The 21073-nt window shown below is 39.7% G+C and overlaps 1 pseudogene and 1 gene segment (V, D, J or C); one reads left to right on the forward strand and one right to left on the reverse strand.

Annotated features, from left to right (window-relative positions):
• Positions 1–11784: 11784 nt before the first annotated feature.
• On the forward strand, positions 11785–12243 carry LOC108516146 (ADP-ribosylation factor-like protein 6-interacting protein 1 pseudogene; annotated as a pseudogene).
• Positions 12244–18304: 6061 nt separating this feature from the next.
• Positions 18305–19224, reverse strand: LOC108516118 (Ig lambda chain V-II region NIG-84-like). The segment is given in 2 exon segments: positions 18305–18681; positions 18985–19224. Coding segments are annotated over 2 exon segments (453 nt in total).
• Between the last annotated feature and the right edge of the window lie 1849 nt (positions 19225–21073).

Below are 21073 nucleotides of genomic sequence, written 5' to 3' on the forward strand. Positions count from 1 at the left end.
ACTCTTCTTTTTTTTTTTTTTTTTTTTTAGACAGAGTCTTGCTCTGTCACCCGGGCTGGAGGGCAGGGGCCGGATCTGAGCCCACTGCAAGCTCCCCCCCCCGGGTTCACGCCATTCTCCTGCCTCAGCCTCCCGAGTAGCTGGGACTACAGGCACCCACCACCTCGCCTTGCTAGTTTTTTGTATTTTTTAGTAGAGACGGGGTTTCACCATGTTAGCCAGGAACGGAATACTCTTAACACTGCTACTGGAAGTAGGTATTATTGAGATCTTTTTGGAAAATAATCTAGCAGTGTCAATTAAAATTTTAAATGCTCACACCTCTGAACCCAAGAACTTTACTTACAGGACTGTATTTCATAGAAATAAAGACACCAGTAACTAAAGAACTAAAGATACATGTTTAAAGACTTTTTAGTAGAGTAGCATACTGGAAACAAACTGAACATTTCTCAATAGAGGACTAGATAATCAAATTTTAGTACAGCCACAATATGGAATACTATGAGCTGTTAATAATAATAATAATGACTTGGATCTATATGTATAACCTAAGGCAGTGGTTCTCAATGTGGCTGCACATTAGAACCACTTAAGGAAGTTTTATAAATTTTGATACCCAGGCCTCATGCCAAACAAGCAATTCAGAATTTCTGAGAATTGGACCCATCAGCACTATTAATACTTCTTGGAGATTCCAATGTGCAGCTAAGATTACAAACTACTAATTCATGGAATGTCAATAACATATTGTTAAGCAAAAGAATCTATTATGAGTATATTATGAACCTTGAAGGAAAGGAAGGGAGTGAGGAAGGGAGGGACAAAGGAATGAATGAACAAAGGAAGAAAAAGATTTGTGTGTGTATGCATACATATTTATGCATATGTGCATGTGCATATGCTTCAACATATTAATATTTATACATATTCAAACATACATACATATTCGTGAATTATGTTTGTATATATTTATTCCTAGAAGGACACAAGATAGATGTTGAAGAACACACATCAATTTTAACATTAGTTACCTCTAGAAGTACGGAATTGAAGGAAATTATAAGATTTTATTAATTTTTTACATTATAATTCATGATTGTTTAAGTTTGTATAATAAGCATGGGTTACTTTGTTTTAAAACAAAGTATTAAAAGCATGCATAGGGAAAAGCAAGTGAGAAGAATACCCATAGCTTGTTCTTATCCTACTGCTGTTATCTTTAATTTGTTCCAATTGTATTATAAACATATAATTTTATATTCTATTTTTCACTCAGTATTATATCATAAGTGTATAACCAAATGACATTTCATCACATATATATATTCAAATGTGTGTACCCAGTCCATCCTTTGTGGCCATTTATGATGTTTCTAATTTCTGACTATTAAAAATAATGGCACAATCTGTTCTCAACATTACAGTGAGAAATCCTATTAAAACATAGGTCAAGCTGGGTGCAGTGACACCTGCCTGTAGTCCCAAATAGCCAGGTGTGGTAGCGCAGGCCTGTAATCCCAAAGCGATAAGTCCGAGGTGGAGGACTTATCGCTTAAGTCCAGAAGTTCAAGATCTGCCTAGGCAGCACAGCAAGATGCCATCTTTAAAAAAAAAAAAAATAGATCAGATTAAATCATTTCACTCATTCAAAGACTTTCAATGGCTCCCTGTTCACACATTATAAGTGAAGTCTTTCCATTGGCCTGCAAAGCCCTCAATGACATAACTTCCCATTTCCTCTCTGACCTTGTCTCCTACCAATCTTCCTTTCAGCTCCAATCATGTTGTCCTCCTTATTCCTCAAATATTCAAAACACAGTCCCACTCTGGGGCCATTGCACTGGCTGCTTCCTCTGTTTGGAATCTCTTCCCCCAGATATCCCATAATTCTGGGGTCCCCAACACCTGGGCCACAGATGGGTACCAGGCTGCACAGCAGGAGGTGAGCGCTTCAGCATCACCGCCTGAGCTCTGCCTCCTGTCAGATCAGCCTTGGCATTAGATTCTCATGGACACGCAAACCCTATTGTGAACTGCACATGCGAGGGATCTAGGTTGTGCACTCCTTGTGAGAATCTAATGCCTAATGGTGTAGATGAAACAGTTTTATCCTGAAACCAACCCCCCCCACCCCCAGTCCATGGAAAAATTTGTCTTCCATGAAACTGGTCCCTGGTGCCAAAAAGGTTGGGGACCACTGGCATAATTAACTCCCTCACCCCCTTGATGTCTTTGCTCAAACATCACCTTCTCAACAAGGTCTATGCTGATGAACATATATAAAACTAAAACTTACCCAGAATTCCAGCACTCATGATCGCCTTTATCCTGATCTACATTTTTTATTTTTTGAAAGCACTGATCGCCTTCTAACATACAATATAATTCACCTATTTAATCTGTTGTTTATTATTTTCTTTCTCCTGCTGCTAGAATATAAGTTCCAAAAGGACAGGGATCTTTGTTTTGCTCAATGAGTCATCCAAATTATCTGGGAAAGTATGTAGACATAGTAGTTGCTCAATAAATATTTGTGAGTGATTATAACTTCTCTAATATATTATTCTGTTAGGAGTAGATTACTATAAATGAGTTTGCTAGCTTAAAGATTATACTTCAAAATGTATTATTATCAAATTGCTTCCCAAAATGTTTGCAAGATTAAGTAATTCACTCATGGTTGCTCAGCAACTGGCTAAAATGGAATTTGAATTTTTCAAAGTTCTTTACCATGTGCCATGCTGCTTTGGTTCAATAGATTGAACTGAAAGAAAAAACACAAAGTGGGCTTTAAGTAGCAATAAGATCCAACTATGCACTCCCTGAAGGAAGGAAAATATCTCATTCATTTTTCTATCCACAGAGCAAAGTAACTGGCATAAAGGAAGAACTCACTGAATACTTGATGAATTAATTTCTTTAATATTTTAAAAGTAGGACAAAGCAATCTTCCTGCCTCAGCCTCCCAGCACTTTGGAAGGCTGAGGCAGGAGGATTGCTTGAGGCCAGGAGTTCATGACCAGCCTGGGCAACATAGTGACACTCCATCTCTACAAAAATTTTAAAATTAGCTGAGTGTGGTGGCACATGTTTATAGTCCTAGCTACTCCAGAGGCTAAGGCAAGAGAAACACTTAAGGCCAGGAGTTTGAGGCTGCAGTGAGCTATGATCATGCCACTGCATGCCAGCCTGGGCAACAGATCAAGACCCTCTCTAAAAATAAAATAAGTAAAATTTTAAAGATATTTTAAAGTAACACTACAAGTAAGAATTATGAAAATCCAAAATTTGGGGAGAAGTTGATCTGTACATCAAAATAATTACCCATTTTAAGGCAATCAGCAGAAATCTTATCTACAAAGGGGCAATTGAACTAAAAGCAACAGAATCCCCACTAGACATCAGTATTGTGTATTGTGTACTGTGTATATCAGAATTCTTCATTTAAAAAAATGAAGGTCAATGAAATCTGTCCCTTTCTGCTCTTTGACTACCTTTTTTACCTTTCTTCCAAGAGCTCTACAGTTCCCACAGCAGCTCCACAATGTAGACAGCAACAACTTTCCCCTTTTTGAAATCACACCTCTGAAGAGTATAGTGACTTTCCAGAGATCAGTGACCTCTACTCCCCAACCCCAGTTTCAGCCTACTCATCTTTACTTTTCATCAATGATACCTCCAACCCTATCTTTCTCTGCCTTTTCTCTCGGTTTCTGCCTGATCTCTCTTTTAGCACTAAAGGCTCAATCCTTGGCAAGGACACACTTAGAGAAGTGTTACTTAGAAAAGCTCATTTTGCCAAGAGGAACGTGATTTTCTATCACAGTAGACCATTATCGTGTTAGCCTCAAATGGATTTGTAAAATCCAGAGCTCCCAAGGTCTTGCTTAGATGGATCTGATATAAGAGAACTGCCTATATTGATTGAATGCCAGGGCATAAACTCTAAAGGAGAGACAAGACAGAAGTTCATAGAGACAAGACAGAAGGTTCATCTCCCTAATAAAATGGGATGCAGGTAAACTTCAGAGGTGTTTTGTGGCTTTCCCAGCTGTTGCACGGCAAGATGGAATTCTGTCCCAGTTCTCCTGTCCCTAGCCCTTTCTATTATTCTGTAGTTGGCTGCAGAGAGCTGAGTCGGATTAACTCCTAGATCTCTTTCAGCATATTAAATTTAGTATATTTTTTAAAGATTTGATTCTTCACCGTATATGAGGAGACTATCTACTCAGTTGCCAGCTAAAACTGGGAAAGAAATCTCTGAGGAAAAAAAAAAAAACTGCTGTGAAAGTTTTAGAGCTGAAGGTTGTTTAGGGTAAGAACAAAATGATGTCCTTGCTTCTGCATACATAGAAAGCACTTAGAGGCTGGGCGCAGTGGCTTATGCCTGCAATCCCAGCACTCTGGGAGGCCGAGGGGGCGGATCACCTTAGGTCGGGAGTCTGAGATCAGCCTGGCCAACATGGAGAAACCCTGTCTCTACTAAAAGCACAAAATTAGCTAGGCGTGGTGGCGCATGCCTGCAATCCCAGCTACTTGGGAGGCTGAGGCAGAAAAATCGCTTGAACCCGGGAGGTAAGGGTTGCAGTGAGCTGAGATTGTGCCACCATTGCACTCCAGCCTGGGCAACAAGAGCAAAACTCTGCTAAAAAAAAAAAAAAAAAAAAAAAGAAGGAGAAGAAAATTAGGAAGAGAAAGAGAAAGAAAGAAAGAAAGAGAGAGAGAGAGAGAATTTAACATCACAAATGCATACATTACAATGATGTAGTCATGGTGAGTTACGTCCCAAAGAGTGACCCTGGGTAGGAAATCCCAGAGGAGCACAACTACCATGGCTCAACTGGAGTCCTCCAAATCTTCTCCAGAACAGCCCAAAACTAATCCGTACGCTGACTTTCAGAGCACAGGTTTGCTGCATAAGGACTTCCTCGCTTTTACAAACAAAGACTGGATGGCCATCTGCCAGTAAAAAAGACTTCATCTTTTCAACATTCAACATTCATCCTATAATCATGTGTGAGTGTCTGCTATATTCCAGGCACTGTGCTAAGTATTCAAATCCAAAAAGCAAACAGATGTGATGGTCTTGATCCCTTACAACCTCAAGACTCCATAACCTATGGAGTGTTCGATAACTAAGAAAAAGAAATCAGTGCTGTGGCAAAATCTAAAGGTGACAAGTCATAACCCCAGGCATCTTGAGGAATCCAGGAGGGTGTCCATATGTGTGTTTTGTCTGTGTGTGTCTGTGTGTGTAGGTGCCTTCATAGACAGCAACATGTTAAAAAAGTATTCTGATTCCTTAGACAGAAAAGAGGTTAGAACAACTCTCATAAATTAAAAGGCCTTCTATTAAACTTCTAAACACACACTTAAGTGACATATCAGACAAGTAGCTGAGACAGAATCTTGCTCAGTACCACTTACACGTGAGCATACACGTGCAGACCCACAAAAAGCATGACAAGCAATGCAAGTAGTAGTAAAACTTACCAGTTTTCTCCAGTTGTGCAGGGATGCTTTAGCTAATTGTTATAATGTTACTCTAATGTTATTTCATTCACTTTTCTCATAATTATTTCTAAAAATGAAACAGAAAAAGCAAAACACTAACAAACATGAAATAAAATACACTCTGATTTGGATATTAGTAACTGGCTTTCTGCTTGAACAGTTTCACCTTTTTAAATTGTGTATGTGTGAGAGACAGAGAGAGAGAGTCTCACTCTGTCACCTAGGCTGGAGTGCAGTGGCGTGATCACAGCTCGTTGCAGCCTCAACTTCCTTCCTGGGCTTACGCGATTCTCCCATCTCAACCTCCCAAGTAGCTGGGACTACAGGCACACACCAACCGTGCCCAGCTAATTTTTTGTTGTTGTTTTTTTGGTTCATTGGGGTTTTTTTTGGTTGTTTGTTTTGTTGTTTCTTGTTTTTGGTTTTTGGTTTGTTTATTTGTTTGTTTGTTTGTTTGTTGTAGAGGTGGGGATTTCACTGTGTTGCTCTGGTTGGTCTCAAATTTCTGGGCTCAGGTGATTCTCTTGCCTTGGCCTCCCAAAGTGCTGAGTTTACAGGCATGAGCCATCACACCGAGCAGTTTCACCTTTTTGATATTGGTCCCTGGATTTTTTTAATCCTTTTCCTTCTCTGCAAATTTTGCATTTTTTCTTCTCAATGCTTTGACTTCTGTCAGGCCAACTAAGACAGAACTAAGTCTACTTGCCATTACCACTTTAATCAGTAACTACCATGGGCACCATTAGAACTGCATTTTAAGATATCCAAAAATCTGTTACTCAAAGGTCATACATTCATTCAACAAATTTTCTTATAGAAAGAAAGTATTCATTTTTAGTTCATATTAATAGAAAGCATACTTTTAGGGGATATAATTTGATACTAACATTAAGCTTAAAGTTTTCTATTAAGAAAATTTTTTTAACTTTTTTTAGGGACAGAGTCTTGCTCTGTCACCCAGGCTGTAATACGGTGGTGCAATCATAGTTCCCGATAGCTTCAAACTCCTGGACTCAAGCAATCCTCCCACTTCAGCATTCCCAGTGGCTGGGACTACAAGCACGTGCCACCATACCTGGCTAGTTTTTTTGGTTTTCGAATTTTTTTAGAGACAAGATCTCACTATGTTTCCCAGGTTAGTCTCAAGCTCTTGGTGTTAAGCTATCCTCCCACCTCAGCCTCCTGAGTAGCCAGGATTAAAAGCTCAAGCCACTGTGCCCAGTAAGAAAATATAAAAATTTTTAAGGGGTCTGTGTCAAATCAAAGCCAGTTCATCTTAGGTTCTATTCTTGTGCATCAGAACTAATAAATATTGTCAAATGAAAGCATATTTCATGAGTCTATATATGTGTGTGTGTGTGTATATATATATACATATATATATATATATATTTGGATTCTGCTTCTTTTTGCTCCTTTAGCCAACTCATATATTACTCTGTGTATACTTGGGCAAGTCTCTTAACTTTATTTTCATTATGGAATACAGGTAATAATTGTATCCCTTTAATTACTGTAATAGTTCATTGTATGTGTCAGCTTGGCTAGGCCACGGTACCCAGTTGTTTGGTCAAACAATGATCTACCTGTTGCTTTGAGGTTATTTTTCAGATGTGATTAATGTTTGAATCAGTAGACTTCAAGTAAAGCAAATTGCCCTCCATCAGTAGAAGGCCTTAAGAAAAATGACAGAGGTCCCGAGAAGAAGAAAGAATTCTGTTTCCAGACTGCCTTTAGATTCAAGACTACAACAGTAACTCTTGCTGGAATTTCCAGCCTGCAGTCCTGCCGTGCATACTTTAAACCTTCCAAACCCACAATCCACAGTCTCCTAACAAATCAAGCTCTCTCTCTCTGTCTCTCTCTCCCTTATTATATACATAATGTATACACACACAGTTGACTCTTGAACAACATGGATTTGAACTGTGTGAGTCCACTTATACGCAGATTTTTTTTCAACCAAACGCAGATTGAAAATGCAGCACTCGCAGGATGCAAAACCCATGTATATGGAGGGTCAACTTAGTATATGCCAGTTCTGCAGGGATGACTGCAGATTTGGCTATTGGTGGGGGCATCCTGTAAACCAATCCTCCCATATATAACAAAGGACTAATTTATATATGTGTGTGTGTGCATGCGTGTGTGTGTGTGTGTGAAACCTTTGGTTCTGCTTCTCTGGAGAACTCTAACTAATATAATGACCTTCTTTGCAATGATCATCAAGATCGGACTGTGGTGAAGTTTAGGAATACATAAGACCATTGTACATTCATCAGTCTCAGGAGATAAGCTTTTCTTAATAAGCCTGTTATCCCCTCTCTCCCCACCTCAGCACCCACTTTAAATAAGTAACAATAATCATGATCACATTATAAAGGTGAGGCAGCAAGAGAATAGCAAAACTTAGTGTCATGAAATCAAATCAACCAAAACCCAGGAGCTCTATTAAGCCTAGGCTCTCTTCTAAAGTCCAGAGCAATATTCTTCAATGTATAATCAGTAACATTTGTTTATACATAAAAACTACATATCTTATTTGTTTAAAATAAATGTTCTCCATATATATCCCACACTTACCATCTACTCTGTGTCTCCTCTAATGATTCCATTCTCCTCTGATATCCTATTATAGAAGCCTAGGATGTAAGATCATGAAACTCAAAATTCTGCGCAGGGTAAATTTTAGGCTTGCAAGCTTTGGAATTTTTATCTATCTAACACAGGATTTTGAAGTGATCATCACATGACATAATTAAACTTGCCATCAATGAATACTCAGAGGTATTATTAAAAATTTTCCATTCCAATGCATTTCCTGTTATTAGTCTCATTCATTTAGCCATTTAATAAGTGGACAACATCCAGCAGCCTTCAAATATGGAAGAGTTCCAAACTTTTGACAATTAGCATGACATCAGTTTGTATAGCCACTGTAATAACCACTGCCATACACACCAGGGATTCAAAGTCCATGAACAAGTGAAACCTCACCCATGAACGCTAAGTAAATTGGTATCAATCAATGGGTACTCAGGATGCCTGATATACAGCCTAGAACTAACTTAGCTTCCAGAAGTATCTTGCTAAACACTTCCTAATTTGCCTCTCCTATGGCTTGGGCAGATGTTCAAAGCAATACATATAAATCTATATTCTTTACAGATTGTCTGGGTAAGGTAATCTTTATAAGTAAGGCAAAAATATCACAGTGTTTTATAATCAGTTTTAAATCACTTTTAAATATTTTGACTATGTAAAGCAAAATATATTGTGAAATTTATAACATGTAGAAGTAAAATAAAGTAATAACAAAAGCCTGGGAGGAGAAAACAGAAGTTTGAATATTTCTTATATCATACAGGAAATGATATAATATTATTTGAAGTTATTATACTGTATTAAAGATGTATAATCTAAATTCTAGAGAAACAGCTAACATAAATAGTATAACTAATAAGATTATAGTGAAGATGAAATAAAATTAAAATACTAAAATAAAACCCAAAAACAAACAAACAAACTCTATCTAGACCAAAAGGACAGAAAATGAACACAGAACAAATGGGGAAATAGAAGACAAATCACAAAATGGTAGATTTAAACCCAACCATATCAATAACTACATTAGAGTTTTTTAAAAAGGAAAAATAATATACCACCATAACATTTATCAAAGAAGTTCTGGACAGGATGTTACAGAAACCTCCAACCCAGAGCCACCAACAGGCATAAATAACAAAAGCTTCAAGGAAAGCCCATTCCTTCTAGCCAAAGGACAAGGAAAAATGCGGTGGCCTAACAACAGGAAATCTTTCTAGCAGTACCCTTCCTGCTTCAGTTAAACACCAACAAATAAACCACACTCCCTGGTCTCAGTTAGTGAGCAGGGAAGTTGATCTTCCACCCCACCTTCCTTCCCAATAGAAGCCAACTGTGCATTCTGGTTTCCCACTTGGTAGTGTCAGCAGGCCAAACAGGGAGCTGATCTTCCATTTCCCAGATGGCAGAAGCATGTGGTGCTCCAGTCTTCCAGCAAGATAATGTCAGTGGGGTCCAACAATGAGCTGAGCCTCCATCTCTACCTGGCAACAATGAGGTAGAATGAGGTTCTGTAAGGTGAGACAGTCAACACTCAGGTTCCTCCACCCCAGTGTCAGCAATGCCCAGTGAGGAGCTGAACCTCCACACCCATCCAGTGGCCATGTAACTGAACAAGGCAATGGAAAGCAGGGCTACTTGGAGTTCCTGTTCCCATCGCCTTGTCAACAAGGCCCAGTGGTGAGCTAAGCCTCCACTCCTGCCATACCAACCAGGAAGGAGGTAAGTCTAGTTGGCCCTCTGCTTTTCCTGCTTCCAGCTGGCCCAGCAGAAAGCTGATCATCTCCATTCAGAGGCAATAAGGCAATGTGATTTAAGGGTCCCCTTTTTGCTGGGGTGGTGCCAGTGGCACCCAGCTGGAAACTGAACATATACATCCACCAAACTTTGCACAACACCTCAACAGAACTACCTGCTAAAAAGAAGATTAAATAGGATCCAGAGCTTCCTAGTAAAAAACCCATAATGTCCAGGCTGCAATGAAAAATTACTTTTCATTCCAAGAATTAGGAAATCAGAACATGAAGGAGAAAAGACAATCAACTGATATCAACACCAAGATGAATCAGATGCTCAAATTATTGGAAAAGGACTTTAAAATAGCTCTCACAAAAATGCTTCAGTGAGGCCAGGTGTGGTGGCTCACGCCTATAATACCATCACTTTGTTAGGCTTAAGTAGGAGGATCACTTGAGCCCAGGAGTTTGAGACCAGCCTGGGCAACATAGTGAGATCTCACCTCTGCAAAAAGTTAAAAATTAGCTGGGCATGATGGTGAGTGCCTGTAGTTCCAACTACTCGGGAGGCTGAGGCAGGAAGATTTCTTAAGCCCAGGAATTTCAGGCAGCAGTTGAGTCCAGAGAACTGACAAATACAATAACTGAAATTAAAAAGTTGTCTGGATAGATTCAATACAAAGGGGAGATGCCAGAGAACAGAATCTATAAACTTTAAACAGATCAATAGAATTTACCCAGTTTGAAAAACAGGGAGAAGGTAGACTGAAAGAAAAATGAGTAGAGTTTCAGAGACCTATGAGATAATAACAAGAGATCTAAGTTCATATCACTGGAGCTTTAGAATAAGAGGAAAGTGGTGAAACTGAAAAAGAAATAATGCCTGAAAACTCCCCAAATTTGGCAAAACTATAGTGGCAGAGGTAATTGACTATAATCATGAGGATATAGAGTTGCTACTACGTAATGGGGATAGAGAGAAGTACAGGTAGAACTCAGAGATTTATTGGAACATGTCTTGGTGTTTCCATGCTTGGTGATAGCAGTAAAGAGGTAATTGCATCAACCAAGGTCGGAAAAGAGTACAGTAACCAGGGGCTTGGGCCTTTCAGAGATGAAGGTCTGAGTCACCAAACAGCAAGAAACTGGGAGCAGCAGGAATGCTGAATGAGGGAGCCTAGAATGACTGACAGAAGAGGGAGACAATAGATAACAGTGATGGTCTTGGGACCAACTGCAGCAGGGACTCTACTTATCTGACTAATTCTCCTGTTTGAGGTTTTTTGTTTTGTTTTGTTTTTTAAAGAAACTGTAATCAGCCACCACCTTGAGGAATCAATGACAGTACAAAGCAAATATAATGTTAGGTAAGAGTGTATCAAAGCAGTGGAAGAGTTGACTGATTACCCTCCTCTGCATAACACATTAACATTTTTCATGTGTTAGCATACTGGCCCAACTCCCCAACTCTGTGCCTGAGGGGATCTTTCTGGCAACTGGAGCTTTCTTTGTCCACGTGCATAGTAAACCCTGAATACTAGAAAATTAATATCCCTGGTAATTAATAAAATTAATATCCTTCAACCAATGGCTGACAGGAGTTGGTAAACGGAAGCCAGTCAACAAGATGACCTCAATGATCTCCATCATCTCTGGTATTCATGCCACTGTGCAATCCCCTTCTACACTGTATAAAGGTGCATCTGGGTAACCAACAGAATACAGCAGAAGTGGCCAGAATCGCCCTGTGGATCTCAGGAGGAAGGTTGAGTCGGAGGATGGTTTGTGCTTGCTGAGACAGGACCTCAGGGATGATGGCAGAAGGAGGTAATCACAGCATCAATTTGCTGGCTGCAGAGACTGCAAGTTTAGAACAATAGCTGCAAGAATGGGGAAAAGTGATGTTGATGGTGGATAAAGTCTTATCATGGGAAAGAGCTTGGTTTTCACCTACCATCATGGACTTGGTTTCTTTGGTGTTTCAATTATCTACTATCTAGATCCATCTGTTCTGTCTGCTGTTTCCTCTTTTGTTATGTTTTGGTGCTTGGCTGACTACCTTGTTTCCATTCTAGCACCTAACATTTTTGGCTCTAATAAATGCACCAGCGATCAACAGCAAAGATTCCATGAAATTTGCAGCAGTCTCCTAAAAACTCGATGCAGAGCTATGGACTGGTGGAAACAAATCTTCACACTGAAGGAAGAAAAGCCTGAAATGTGTTTCATGGCCATGATCATTTATCTTGCTGCAGTTGTTTGGATGGGACAGCAAGTCCACAACCTGCTTCTCATCTACCTGATAGTGACTTTCTTACTGTTGCTTCCTCAACTAAACCAACATGGAATCATTTCAAACCACACTGGAAAGGCCAAAGGGAGATAAACAAGCTTCTCAAACAAAAAGAAAAGAAAAATGAATAATTCATCGCTTTATTCAATGTGATTAATGGCATGTACATTGTCCCTAGGAACAGTTTCTACTATACTATCCAGATACTAAAATGTTGAAGAAGTAGCTCTTTGTTCTCCTTCATTCTGCCCTTAATTATTCAATAGTCTAAATCCAATGGGATAAAAGAAAAAAAAAAGAAATAAAGAAATTCACACTTACCAAGTAAGTGTTTGCGAGTCAAATATAGTTAAAAGTATTCTCATTCTCACTGGATAACTCATTAGAGAGTATGACTTGTTTTGATTTTTCTCACCCAGGGTTAATGGAATTCTTACATTTAGACAACTTTCTTTAAAATACTATAGTGGTGAACTTTACCCTTCAGTACAGTTAAAGTGACTTTGGATAATTGTTTAAGTTGATCCTTTTTTTAGTTTGATACCAGGTAGTGGTCTGTGGCTACAGGAATCTTATATTCTACTGCCTGCTTCCACTGCATACTTAAAAAACTGTCTGATTTCATGAATACAGAGACCAAATTTACCACTTCTGATGAAGAGACCAATTAAGATTCATCCTCAGCCGGGCACGGTGGCTCACGCCTGTAATCCTAGCACTTTGGGAGGCCGAGGCGGGCAGATCACAGGTCAGGAGATCGAGACCATCCTGGCTAACACGGTGAAACCCCGTCTCCACTAAAAATTTAAAAATTAGCAGATCGCGGTGGCGAGAACCCAGGAGGCGGAGCTTGAGTGAGCTGAGATCGCGCCACTGCACTCCAGCCCGGGTGACAGAGAGAGACTCCGTCTCAAAAAAAAAAAAAATTCATTCCTCACTCTGTTTTTTTACCGTGGAAAAAGGATCCTGATGGAACAAAATTAAATTAATTCTATACCCTAGTATATGTAGGTTTCTCCCTTAGGCAAAACTTAGCTTTTTGTAGGGAACATTGATCCTTTCTCCCAAACGAGGAAGATTTAACAGCTCTTATGCCCTTGCACTTATACTTCAAGTTAGTACATCCTTAAAGGCTTTTTCATGGCAGACTTCCAAACGATTGTACTTAGGATTTTTGGCATACTTCCAATTTTGGACCTTCAGCTGACTTTAGCTATGACAGAGAGTAGGTTAAGACTCATGTGTATGACCTTTACCCTAAGACCAGCTAGTAAAGGACTAGTCTTTTATGTTAGCCAAAATTCATTTCAATAGAAAATAATCTTATCTAATTAATTTCTGAGACCAGAATAAGCCTTGAAAGGTAAGCCTCAATGCTCTCATTTATGGTAATACTGCTTGTTTCAGTCCCAATAGGTTTGGCATAGGAGATAATAACCACACTGGTGTCTGACTACTTTTTCAGATATTTCTCTGAAAAATGCAAGGCTGTTGGTGAGAGCAGACATGAGGTGATCATGGTTGGCCTCTGGTCTCCACAGATTTTGTAACTCCTTGGTGAGTTTGTGTGTGTGTGTGTGTGTGTGTGTGTGTGTTTCTAATAATCATTATAATCATGATAATAATCATCCTCTACCTCTCAGTAGCTAGAAATTTAGAGTAGTTGAAATCTGAAATCTGTAGGAATGGACCTCCTCTGAGGGCCAAAAATATGACATATTTAGAGCAATTATTAAATGGATTAACAAGCTGTAATATAGTTTTATGAATTTATTCCACTGACGCTCTACCTTGTGGTATTAAATGAGTATTGTTTTCTCCCCTTTAATATTGCTGTAAACAGTGGTGTCCATTGTAGGATATGTTTTATTTTTTAAATGTCTTATATGAGAACTATCTTAGATGTACACGTGTTTCTTCATTGTAAATAAGCTTGTCTTCTTATGGGGATTTTTTGTGTGTATATACATTCTACTGATTAATTACTTTTGCAGTTTGAATCCTATATTATTTCTTCTACTTTGTTACATGTAAAAGGAGAAAAATGTTAGAAGCTGGGGGAAAAAAAAAACAGTAGAAGTGATGATATAACACTTCTGAGGCTGGACTATATAATATCTCTCTCTCTCTCCCTCTCTCTCTCTCTCTCTCTCAACACACTATAAAGACAGACATGTGATAAGAATCTGGGGACTCTTGCCAACAGCTATGTGAGCAAGCCATCTTGGAAGTGCACCCTCCAATCCTAGTCAAGAGACTAGAGGGAGAGAGAGAGAGAAGAAAATCTACCCGTACTAAGACTTTGAGTAAGGGAAATGCAGTAAAGAGAGAGTATTGTAATTCCTTTCCCTGTTTTTTCTATGTCCAGAAGTTTTCACACAGCTGTGATTATTCTGCATAATCAATTATGCACCCTGGTTTTCTTGATTCGTTGTTATGTCATAAGCAGTTCACCATTTTTATGCAGTCTTAATTAACATCCTTTATTTGCTATGTGGTAGGTAAAATTTCAGTAAATAGACCCAAGATTCCCTGCCCTAATCCCCAGAATCTTGAATGTGATGCAGTATTACTCTGGTAATTGTGTTGGGTTCTATGGCACAGTTGACTTTTTGTTTTGTTTTATTTTATTTTATTTTACTTTCTGAGACAGAGTCTCCTCTGTCCCCCAGGCTGGAGTGCAGTGGTTCAATCTTGGCTCACTCCCAGGTTCAAACAATTCTCCTGCCTCAGCCTTCCTAGTAGCTGGGATTACAGGTGCCCACCACCATGCCCAGCTAATTTTTTTGTATTTTTAGTAGAGACGGGGTTTCACCATGTTGGCCAGGCTGGTTTTGAACTCCTGACCTCAAGTGATCCACCAACTTGGCATCCCAAAGAGCTAGGATGACAGGCGTGAGCCACCGCGCTGAACCAACAGTTGAATTATTTATTTATTTATTTATTTATTTATTTATTTATTTGAGATGGAGTCTCGTTCTGTTGCCCAGGCTGGAATGCAATGGCGCGATCTCAGTTCACTGCAACCTCTGCCTCCCGGGTTCAAGCAATTCTCCATGCCTCGCTCCCACGCAGTTGGATCTACAAGGCACCCACCGCCGGCCCCCCGGCTAATTTTTGCATTTTTAAGTAGAGACAGGTTTCATGTTGTCAGCTCTGGGTCTCGAACTCTGACGCTCAGGCTGATCACCTGCCTTGCCTCCCAAAGTTGCTGAGATTACAGGTGTGAGCCACCACACCCGCCCCAGTTGACTTTTAAAAGGAGACTATCTATGATACCTGTTGACATGAGACCTCAAAAACACAATGAACTTGAAAGATTAAGCCAGAAAGAGTCCAGCATGAGATGACTTGACCATGCTATTGCTTGGTTTGAAGATGTTTGGACTTCCTCATGAGAAAAGAGTGCAGAATCCTGCGCTTAAGGAGCTCAGAAATGCCCCCAGTCAAAATTATTACAGAATATGACTTTAGTCCCACATCTACATGACTAGGGAATTCTGATAATAGTAAGAACTGGCCGGGCACCAGTGGGCCCACACTAGTAATTCCAGCCAGTTTGGAGGCTGAGCGAGCAGATCACTTGAAGGTGAGGAGTCGAGACCAGCCTGGCCAACAAGATGAAACTTCGTCCTCTACTAAAAATAGGAAAATGTTAGCCAGGCATTGGTTAGCGGGGACCTGCAATCCCGCTACTTGGGGAGGCTGAGAGAAAAATCGCCTGAACCCAGGAGGCAGAGGTTACACTGAGCCAAAAATCATACCACTGCACTCCAGCCTCAGCAACAGAGCAAGACTCCATCTCAAAAAAAAAAAAAAAAAAAAAGCACCTATAATCCAACTGAGGAGCTGTAGTCCAGAGGAATTGCTTGAGCTTCAAGAGTTCAAAAACCAGCCGGGGCAACATGAGAAGGACCCTGTCTCATACAAATATATATATATTATTATTTTTAAAATATTATTTTTTTAAAATATTTTTTTAAAAAAATAGAAGTATATATATATATTAGGCCAGGTATGGTAGTGTGTGCCGGTAGCCTAGCTACTTGGGAGCTAAGGTGAGAAATTCCCTGAGCCCAGAATTTGATCCCGCAGGACCTATGATCATGCCACTGCCCTCTACCCTGGCCAACAGAGAAACACCTTGTCTCTAAATTTTAAAAAATATATAAAAAGTAGGCCAGGCACGGTGGCTCATGCCTATAATCCCAGCACTTTCGGAGGCTGAGGCGGGCAGATCACAAGGTCAGGAGATCAAGACCATTCTGGCTAACATGTGAAACCCCGTCTCTACCAAAGATACAAAAAATTAGCCAGGCATGGTGGTGGGTGCCTGTAGTCCCAGCTACTCGGGAGACTGAGGCAGGAGAATGGCATGAACCCAGGAGGCAGAGCTTGCAATGAGCCAAGATCACGCTGCTGCACTCCAGCCTGGGCAATAGAGCAAGACACAGTCATATATATATATATATATATATATACATACATACATATTAGAAAAAAACTTAAAGAATTAACTTGGAAGAGGACTCTGAACTCTGAACTCTGGGTGAGAACTTGAGCACTCACCCAGCCAATGCCTCGACTTTACTATGGTTATGTCCTAAGCATAGAACTCAGCTGAACTTGCTTGGACTTATGACCTACAGAACTACAAGCTAATATATGGGTATTGTGGTAATTTGTTATGCAGGAATAGAAACTAATACAACTTTAAAATATTCCATTGATCATAGCATTCACAATATCATTTGCATAATATTGTTTTCCCTAATTGATAACTATATGAACAATTCATACTCACCAAGTCCAAAGTCCTTAAATACCATTTCTATGGCTTCTTTGGTTTCCTTGTAAACTGGAAAAATCAAAGCCTCATTTCTCGCCTGCATTTATTTAAATGAGAGCTCAAAAAATGAATTGTTAGACAAAAGGAACATGAACATTTCAGTGGCCTGGATTCATGTTGTCAAGATTACTTTCCAGTATGACTATGTCTGTTCAAATTCCACCTCAAATGTTCATTTTATAAATTAGAATGAAAAAGCACTCCTACCTCACCCAAAGAGAATTTGGTTTAATCCTTGACTCCAAAAAAAAATATGTAGCATATGACTGACCATATAACTATGTTAACTTGGAGCGGCCCTCACTTTTGATGTCCCAATAACCTGCAATCTGAGCTTCCGCTCTCTGATCAGCTTCCGCTCTCTGAGCTACCTCTCATGTGGAGGTAGCCACACACAATGATGTACTCTCTAAACCTAGCTAACAGCAAGTTGTAGCATTTAACAGACTTCATTAAAAGATTTGAAGAGAACATAAGGGAATTATAAAGCAGGAAAGGAAAATCTTTACATTTACTGTAAATTTTTATTGTACTTAATGCCTACTGACTACATCTTTTCATGGGAATCTCCTACTGGCTCTCCTGCCTCACCCAGATTTGCTACCAAATTGCTTATGTTCACTCTTCTTTCCCATCTTCTACAGACTCCCCTGATTATGTTCATGCTCCCCAAGTCTAAAGCCCCTAAACTTCACTTCTAGCCTGAGTTATAAACCTCCAAAATACGTTAAGATTATATTTATTTATCGAGGATGCACATAATGAAGAGAGCCTTTCATAATTAATCAGCATACTTAACATCTCACTCTGAAGCATTTGCATTTGGATTTCCAAAGTTCAGAGTCCCCACAAAGGAAATGAGTGTCACCACAGGGATCCTTCCAGAGCAACAATCCACCCGAATGAACGACAAACTCCATCTAATAGCTTTAGACCCACGAGATACAAATAGTGGTCAGGATTTCACCTTCCACAAACCAAGAGTAGAGAGTCCCAGGGGTCTTACTACATAATACTTAGTGAAAATTCAAGACTGGAATTGAAATAACTAAACGTAAATAGATCTTACTGTGTGCCACTACTTCTCTGAGTAACACTAGATATAACTACAGATATAGATATAGATGATATACATAGAGAGTCATAACTCACAACAGCCTTGTGAGGTAGATACTCTTATTATTCTCACTTTATAGATAAGGAAATAAACAAACAAACAAAAATAGTGATTGACTTAAGACAACCCAACTAGAAAGTAGCAAACTCAGATCCACGCAGTCTGGTTCCAAAGTCCTCAGTCTTAACTCACAGCAGGCATACACTCAGGAAATATAACTTCTTGCTGCTGTGGTTGCCTTTTGAATTTTGTTGCAGCTGAAGAGACCTCATAGTCACCGTGTCTCTCACAGCACAGAGGTAAGAGGCAGAGTCTTTCATCTGGAGTTCCTTCAAAAGGAGGTAGCTGTACCCTTTCGAGTTACTAAGGAATGAAGAAAAACGACCTTTCTCCTCCAAACCATCCAGAACATTGTAAAAGAGAAGTGTGGGTGCTTCGCCATCATGTTGCTGGTACCAGGACAGCCCGTTGAACCCAGATGTCTGGTACGTGCAGTTGATTTGGACAATGGCTCCTGCCATAGCTGTCATCTCAGTGGGTTGGTCAATGTTTTGTCCTGTAGTGCCTAAGACAAGACACTTGACTGTTACTAGGGCAGGGCTCCAAGAGGCCTCATTATTATTAAAAATGATGTCTCCATGTGGTCACAAAACAACTGCCATTAAGGGGAGATTCTTAGGAATAAATGGCAGCAAAGTAGCAGCAGCAGTAGTTATTATTTGATATCCAATAACAATTAGCACCACATAAAGAAAATATCTATTAAGAAATACTCTTTTGTTACAAGTGTCAGAAATGGCAATCGTTTAGCTGAAAGAAAATTGTTTTGAAAACTCCCAGCAGCATTTGCTATTAGATTGAGACTTACCTCCCATCTTCATGGAGATATAAAGAAGGAAAGCTCCCCACATCTGCTGCAGGACACCACGAGCCTGGCACTGCATCCCCGGTTCCTGAGCCACTGGAGTCTGCAGAAGGTAGACACTTCATGTGGGTGAGGGAAGGAAGCTCAGTCTGGATGCAAAACCCAGTAGAATTACAAGGGGAGGAGCCCCTTTCTTGAAGGGATGACTCTCAGCTTCCTTCTACAGGAGCAGTTATAGGTTCTCTTACTACAGAAGTGTCTTCACATGAACATTTCCTACTGAGAAATCCACAAGTTTTAATCCAAGTAGTTCTGGTAAAGTTGAAAAAGCATAATGTATAAAGAACAAAGAAGGCAAATGGGAATAACATAAGGCCAAGTATTCAATTTCCCCATAAGTGTTTCTCTTCTCAAGATGGGAAAAAATGGAAACAAGGGTGCAATTAGAGGTGGTGTGTGTATGTGTGTGTGTCTGTGTGTGTTGGTGGTAGTGGTGGTGGTGTTTGTGACAATAAGGGAGAGACAGAGTTTTCAACCATCTAAATTTATTCCCCAACAGATGATCAGATATTAAAGTTCAAAAGAAACATAATTTGTATGTCTGTATGTGCATGTATATATAGGAACATACAGGAAGAAATGAGAAAAAGGCTATTAACATTAGACACTGCCGGGCACGGTGGCTTATGTTTGTAATCCCAACATTTTGGGAAGCTGAGGCAGGTGGATCACCTAAGGTCAGGAGTTTGAGACCAGCCTGACCAACATGGTGAAACCCCATGTCTTTTAAGAAAACAAAATTAGCCGGGCACGGTGGCACATGCCTGTAATCCCAGCTACTCGGGAGGCTGAGGCAGGAGAATCACTTGAACCTGGGAGGCGGAGGTTGCAGTGAGCTGAGATCACACCATTGTACTCCAGCCGGGGTGACAAGAGCGAAACCCTGTCCAAAAAAAAAAAAAATCAGTTACTTCAGAGGAGTGAAATTAAAAGAAAATGGTGAAAATGTTAACTTTTTCTTATATATATCTGTTTCGTTTGACTTGGAATTTGTTACATAATAAACTGAGAATGCGGAAGAAAGAAAAAGAAGGAATAAAAAAGGAAGGAGGAAGACTAGGTGTAAAACAGGAAGGAAAAGAGGGAGGAAGAAAGAAACCTATATTTCAAACTATTTCCCATGTGTTACAAAAGGAAGTTAACTCTTTTTGATACATAGTTTTCCCAAACTAATGAATGCCTCACATATAATATCTTTACCAAAGTAATTTATATCCCTCATGATCTCTCTGGATTTATTTCTATTTACTCCATATAGCAACTGTACTTTGTTTCAGTAAAGATGATACTGTCATCTTGTGGTGAAATGTAGCAGTGCAACTTCACACACACACACACACACACACACACACACACACACACACATACACACACACACGCCTAAAGTTTTCTCACTTTAGAATTAAAAAGAAACTTAGAAATCATCCAGTCTTTGTCCAGCTCCATCATTTTACAAGGGAAGTTCTTGAAACTCTTGAAGCTTTTATCACACTGGAGGCTTCATATCTTCATTTATAGTCAATTTCCCAGTGTTATCTAGATTAACATGAATTTTTGTTTTGTTTTGTTTTGTTTTTTTGAGACAGGGTCTCTCTCAGTCACCCATGCTGGAGTGCAGTGGCAGGTTCATGACTTACTGCAGCCTCAACCTTCTGGGCTCAAGCAATCCTTCTGCCTCTACCTCTCAAGCAGCTAGGAATACAGGCCGCCAGCTAATTTTTTGTATTTTATTGTGAGATGAGGTCTCGCTATGCTGTGCAGGCTGGTCTTGAACTCCTGGCCTCAAGCGATCCTCCTGCCTCGGCCTCCCAAATTGTTGGGATTACAGGCATGAGCCACTGTGCCCTGCCCAACATTAAATATGAAAAATGAATAAATGGATTTCCAAAGCTACTTGCCCTGGTATGTGCAGGTCAATTGAGGATCAATTTGACGTCAGATCTACTCCAGGTAAAATTTTAAATGTTAGATTTATATTTGAAACCACAGCTTTTTTTGCTGCCCACAGCATTTAACATGTGTGGCAGTTTCG

The sequence above is a fragment of the Rhinopithecus bieti genome, unplaced genomic scaffold (genome assembly GCF_001698545.2).
Source record: "Rhinopithecus bieti isolate Rb0 unplaced genomic scaffold, ASM169854v2 scaffold_34943, whole genome shotgun sequence".
Classification (NCBI taxonomy): domain Eukaryota; kingdom Metazoa; phylum Chordata; class Mammalia; order Primates; family Cercopithecidae; genus Rhinopithecus; species Rhinopithecus bieti.